This window comes from Barbus barbus (assembly GCF_936440315.1).
Source record: "Barbus barbus genome assembly, chromosome: 17".
Classification (NCBI taxonomy): Eukaryota; Metazoa; Chordata; class Actinopteri; order Cypriniformes; family Cyprinidae; genus Barbus; species Barbus barbus.
Genome location: NC_136745.1, coordinates 575,626 through 582,500, shown reverse-complemented (window position 1 = coordinate 582,500; position 6,875 = coordinate 575,626). Strand labels below are relative to the sequence as shown.

The following is a 6,875-nucleotide window of genomic DNA, read 5'->3' as shown; positions in this document are numbered from 1 at the left end:
TAAAAAGGTAATTAATGCAATGCATTGTTTTCTCTCTACAAAAATGCTTACAATACACATATCATAGCATAAAGAGTTACCTACACTCTCAGAAAAAAGGTGCAAAACTTGTCACTGGGGCAGTGCCTTTGAAAAATGCACACCTTTGAATCTTATCTACCCCTAAAGGGAGCCTATTAGTACCTTAAAAGTACATATTAGTAACTAAATGGTACTTAAGGTCTCATTACTTTCACATTATCCTTATCGACTCATTATTATTAACTATTCTTTGAGATAAATTTAAGTAAATTTTTTCTTTTATATATTCTTTTACATTACCCTTATCAACTCATTCATTTACATTACTCCAAATGTTAGAACTGCAAGGACAGATTGTATTGTATTGTATTGCATAACTTTATTGTCCACCTGAATGGAAAATTGTCTTTGCCTCACCAGCACAACAAAATAAGTAATAACATTCAAGATTTAAGGTCCTTGCACTCTGAGTGACTAATGCTAATTTGCCCTGTTTAGTCAATCTGGACCCAAGTGTTGTATTTCAAAATGGTTTTAATAATACTTTCATCAAAACACATTCAAAATGTTTGAAATCCAAACGGATTTCATAAGAAGATTACGTACATAACTCTGCATCATGTTATTGACGCTCTGGGAACACTCTGCGTGACCGGTATCTGAACACGTGTTGAGGTCAGGGCAGCAAGACCATAACATGGCATCTGTCACGGAATCCCTGGATTCTAATTGTCTGAGGGAAAATGCACAGGCACGCCTGAAGTGGGGCATAGCAGCGCCTCATTCCCTTCTCAGGGAACCGGGTTACATATGTAACCTAAGACATTCCCTTTTGAGTGGAACTCAACGCTGCGTCATGTGCAGACAGCACTAGATCAACCCTGAAGGACAAGAGGTCCTGGGGTTAAGTCCTTGTCCAGACTGTAAAAACCTATGAATTCATGCAGAGAGGACCAGCACACACATCGTGTAAGGATGCACTCTTAAGACGCTAGGAAGATGCTACACCCCAGTGCAGCGAGCCCTTGAGGCTAAGACATTCCCCGCACCTCACAGGCCAGTGCGAGAGCATCTGAAATCCAATGTGAAAGGCGCTGTGTGGAGAGAACACCACAGTTTGGGAGGATTTATCCCACTGGCCTGAGCAGTGGACATAGATCCTAAATGCCCAGTCTGGTATTAAGGGTGAAGCTTTTTTTTCTCCAGAGATTCAAATGTAATCATTTCAAAGGCGTTTTTCACTCGATATTTGCACAAAGTCGAAGAATGCCCAACTTTGCCCACGCTCTCAGCCACGCTTTCTCAGTGCTGCACCGCTTTCAATTTAATTAATTTTTTTTAATGCACAGCACAAGCGTTTATGCTCATCTTACATAGGAATGAATTGAAAACGCTCGCTCCTCTGAGCTCGCTACGTGGCAGTGGAAACACACCATAATGGCTATAATTGGGCTCAAATGGAGCCTCTAATTAACCTTCCAGGACCACAGAAAGGTCCCAAGAAGGGACACGTGGCCTGCAGAAAGGCCTCAGCAGTCTGGCACTGTGCAGAAATCGAGACACCAAGTGATGCCTCCCCACAGAAACTCCATCGATAGGTACATGGCTAGAGGAAATAGTGGCCACATTCACACAACGACTCAAAGAGATAATATTTTAGGGCATACAGTCTCCTTGTGGTGCTTCCACACTTCCACACTGAAGTGTCGATTTATATTCATAACATAACATCATTTTCAAATTTCACACACATATGCGATTCATTAAGCATGAAGCTGCATCCCTAAACCAAACCTCCAGTGGAGCGTGAGCAGGACACACAAATGAGACTGTTCAAATTTATATGCATTTTCCAAAACTTTAACAATCTCATGACAATTTGTAACTATTTAATGTACCGACCATTTTATAATCATAATTTAATGTGTAATATGATGACAGAATTAACCTGTGCAATACAACATATCTGTTCCTTACAGACAACAAGGAATATGACGCCTACCTGTCCTACACCAAAGTGGACCTGGAGTCGCTGGAGTGTGAGATGAGCGAGGAGGAGCTGTTCGCTCTGGAGATCTTACCGGACGTTCTGGAGAAACACTACGGATATAAACTCTTCATCCCGCACCGAGACCTCATTCCCAGCAGCAGTAAGAGCAACACCTGACGTTCATTCGCTTACAATCAGCAAAACAAACAGCAGAAGCCAGCTCATGTTTGAGTGCTCAGTGTTGATCAGTGTTAATTTCGTTAACGAAAACTATGACAAAAAATGTTCGTTGATGAGCTTTTTTCCCATGACTAAGACAAGATGAAGACGAGACGATAATAAGGTCAATAAACGATAACTATGACTATATCAATATGCAATTTCGTCGATGAAATAAGACGAGACTAAAATGCATTTAAAAAAAAATATTTACCAGAAATATCTTATTTTCGTCAAAAAAGGAGACAAAATGTTATTGCAGACTGCTGTAGACTCCTATACGTGAGCTTTCATGTGTGTAGCTGCAAGATATCAAGTATTCAAATCCCCGAATCAGAGCTTTGCTGTTACAAGGATAGATTTTCCACCCTGTGTTTTGCTTATTTTAAGCAATCTGGCAACCATGCGCACACACTTGCTCCTCATTGCGGAAGCGCCGCCACCGATGATCTGAAAATACAGACAAACAAGCTGGAGTTTAGCATCTAAATAAATATCTCTCAGCTGGTCTGTGTTCTGTCATGAGATCTTGACTATATTGTTTGCTATTGTGGCTGCTGAATAAATGCACTTACTCAACCGCTGTTGTTTTAATAGAGAAATAGGCTATTGCAATTTGAAATTAGTGGAATTAATAGGCATTTCACTGTATTATAATTTTTGTTTGTTTTACCAGTTTTCATAATGTAGACAGAGAGAGCGCATAAGTCTTTGGTATTAATATATGTATATAATAAAAAGCCTATAATTAAATCAGTACACTTGTAACATCTGCTTATGATCCTTTATGTCTTAAGAGACCCTTTTAGCCTTTTGACATTTGCATATAATTCACAGACCTGGCCCTACATTCGACCTTTATATGGGTGCTAAGTTGCCAATGGTTGTCCCCCCACTGTCAAAAAGACGCTAAACAGTTTGACTATCTTTTCTCTCCATTGGACTTCAAACACATTCCAGAGAACTAAATGATCCTCGATACCAGACACCAAAGGCCTGGCTGACCAGTGGACTACCTCCACGAGTACAACACACATAACACACATGCATAGAGACATTTCCTTTATTTAGACCATAATTAATCAGTTACAAATGTATCTGGTATATGCATGTGTTGTTTGTACGTTTCCTTATTATATTAGCCTAGTGACCACTCGTTATTTGTATTGGTAAGCTCTAAACACTCATATTCAGGTGTATGAATGTATCTCTGGTTTAATATCTTTTAGATGTCTCTTTCTTGATATCAAAATGATCTGCTCTTTATTTCGCAAACAATGATGTACACTGTGTGATCGTGAAATGCATCATACTATTTTTACTGTACTGTGGGAAGAATTACACCGATTGAGCAGAACAGTCATAAAACATGCAAATGAGGTGTCAAGTGGGACAAAGAAACACTTTCCCGCTGAAACTATGTGCCTTGTTATTGGTCAAACTAACCAAAATAAATGTTACAGGGAAACCAGATAAAACGTCTCGGGTTACATACACTCACCTAAAGGATTATTAGGAACACCTGTTCAATTTCTCATGAATGCAATTATCTAATCAACCAATCACATGGCAGTTGCTTCAATGCATTTAGGGGTGTGGTCCTGGTCAAGACAATCTCCTGAACTCCAAACTGAATGTCAGAATGGGAAAGAAAGGTGATTTAAGCAATTTTGAGCGTGGCATGGTTGTTGGTGCCAGACGGGCCGGTCTGAGTATTTCACAATCTGCTCAGTTACTGGGATTTTCACGCACAACCATTTCTAGGGTTTACAAAGAATGGTGTGAAAAGGGAAAAACATCCAGTATGCGGCAGTCCTGTGGGCGAAAATGCCTTGTTGATGCTAGAGGTCAGAGGAGAATGGGCCGACTGATTCAAGCTGATAGAAGAGCAACTTTGACTGAAATAACCACTCGTTACAACCGAGGTATGCAGCAAAGCATTTGTGAAGCCACAACACGCACAACCTTGAGGCGGATGGGCTACAACAGCAGAAGACCCCACCGGGTACCACTCATCTCCACTACAAATAGGAAAAAGAGGCTACAATTTGCACGAGCTCACCAAAATTGGACGGTTGAAGACTGGAAAAATGTTGCCTGGTCTGATGAGTCTTGATTTCTGTTGAGACATCCAGATGGTAGAGTCAGAATTTGGCATAAACAGAATGAGAACATGGATACATCATGCCTTGTTACCACTGTGCAGGCTGGTGGTGGTGGTGTAATGGTGTGGGGGATGTTTTCTTGGCACACTTTAGGCCCCTTAGTGCCAATTGGGCATCATTTAAATGCCACGGCCTACCTGAGCATTGTTTCTGACCATGTCCATCCCTTTATGACCACCATGTACCCATCCTCTGATGGCTACTTCCAGCAGGATAATGCACCATGTCACAAAGCTCAAATCATTTCAAATTGGTTTCTTGAACATGACAATGAGTTCACTATACTAAAATGGCCCCCACAGTCACCAGATCTCAACCCAATAAAGCATCTTTGGGATGTGGTGGAACGGGAGCTTCGTGCCCTGGATGTGCATCCCACAAATCTCCATCAACTGCAAGATGCTATCCTATCAATATGGGCCAACATTTCTAAAGAATGCTTTCAGCACCTTGTTGAATCAATGCCACGTAGAATTAAGGCAGTTCTGAAGGCGAAAGGGGGTCAAACACAGTATTAGTATGGTGTTCCTAATAATCCTTTAGGTGAGTGTATGTAACCCTGCTTCCCTGAAGGGAACGAGACGCTGCGTTGAAAGCGCTAGGGGAACTCCTCCAGCGTGACCGCGCTCTGAACTAGAGTGTAATCTGTCCAATGGATGGGCGAGACGTCATAGGCGGGTGACGTCACCGACCGGGAAGCATAAAAGCACGTGCGGTGGAGCCGGCATTTGCTTCTAGGAATGAAGCAACCTCTCGCAGGGATACAGGAAGTATCGCCTCGAGACGCAGCGTCTCGTTCCCTTCAGGGAACCAGGGTTACATACGTAACCCGAGACGTTCCCTTCCAGGAACTCGAGCTGCGTCGAAAGCGCTAGGGGAACGAGATGCCCACGCCACCAGACTTCCAAATACCTGCCCTGTGTGTATCACTAGGCGCACAGCGAGGGCGAAAGAACAGAAGAGCCTGGAGTGGCCCTAAGATCAAGGTCATAGAACTGAACAAAGGTGAGGGGCGTGGACCAACCCGCAGCATTGCAGATATCCTGCATCGAAACCCCTGCCAGAAAGGCCTTGGAGACCGCCATGCTCCTGGTGGAATGGGCTTTAACCCCCATAGGCGAGGGAAGACCCGACGATTCATATGCAGAGTAATAGTATCCACAATCCACCGACTAAGGGTCTGCTTAGAAGCAGGCAGACCCTGCTTGGCACATACAATTAAACTTCTGGTCGGGCTCCCCAAAGGGAGGAGGACTGAAGGCCTGCAGCACGACAGGTCAAGTCAAGTCACCTTTATTTATATAGCGCTTTTTACAATGCAAATTGTGTCAAAGCACTGCACAATATTAAAAAAGGAAAATAATGTGTCAATAAGTTTAAATAGTGTCTTGCAATCAGGTCGACGATATCGCTGGGAATGAAGCGTCCCCAACTAAGCAAGCCAGAGGCGACAGCGGCAAGGAACCAAAACTCCAGGTTGGACAGGCCGTGGTATAGAAGAGGGGACCTAGGAAATAACCCGCTCGAGGGTAGAGAAATGCTTTGGCCAGACCAGGGGCAAAGACGAGATAAGAAGGGGCCACGAAGGGCCTACAAATTAGTGATGGGTCGTTCTTGAACGATTCGTTCATTTTGAACAAATCTTTAATGTGACTCGGGAAGAACGAGTCGTCTCGGGGAGTGATTCGTTCAGTCACGCATGCGCATTGCACAGCATTCTCGGGTTTGAGTCATTCGTTCATCACGTGACAGCCCCATACGCTTAACCAATGCAGCCTGAGCCGGAAAGAGAATTGATTAGTTCTTCGGTTGAGTCTCGGGTTTGAGTCGTTCGTTCTTTTGTCACGCGACCACTTGCCGGATCAGTACATATCAAATAGGCTACCATAAAGTAAAACTGTATTTTTTGTATGTTGGATCATATTTAAGAATTATCATAAAATTATCAAAATATGTGTAATAAGCATTTTCCTAGAAATAAAAATGGTCTGTTCATTTTTTTTTTATGCAAACATGCCTTAAAGCATGTTCTAAAATATAGCCACAGTGTTATTTTAAAGCTTATTTATTTTTTATTTATTTAAAAAGGCCTAGCTTGTTGTGCTAATATATACAGGTCCTTCTCAAAAAATATTGTGATATTGTGAATATTGTGATAAAGTTAATTATTTTCTGTAATGTACTGATAAACATTAGACTTTCATATATTTTAGATTCATTACAACACAACTGAAGTAGTTCAAGCCTTTTATTGTTTTAATATTGATGATTTTGGCATACAGCTCATGAAAACCCAAAATTCCTATCTCAAAAAATTAGCATATCATGAAAAGGTTCTCTAAACGAGCTATTAACCTAATCATCTGAATCAACTAATTAACTCTAAACACCTGCAAAAGATTCCTGAGGCTTTTAAAAACTCCCAGCCTGGTTCATTACTCAAAACCGCAATCATGGGTAAGACTGCCGACCTGACTGCT

General features: G+C 41.9%; 1 protein-coding gene across 1 annotated transcript in view; it reads left to right on the top strand.

Annotated features, from left to right (window-relative positions):
- The window catches only part of LOC306883730 (X-linked interleukin-1 receptor accessory protein-like 2), a gene marked incomplete at both ends in the record, with an annotated part of 313,750 nt that overhangs the window by 297,409 nt on the left and 9,466 nt on the right, over positions 1–6,875 (top strand). Inside the window, one exon of the mRNA XM_079439154.1 lies at positions 2,001–2,171. Within this exon, the coding sequence (XP_079295280.1) occupies positions 2,001–2,171 (171 nt within the window). The remainder of the gene's footprint in view (positions 1–2,000; positions 2,172–6,875) is intronic.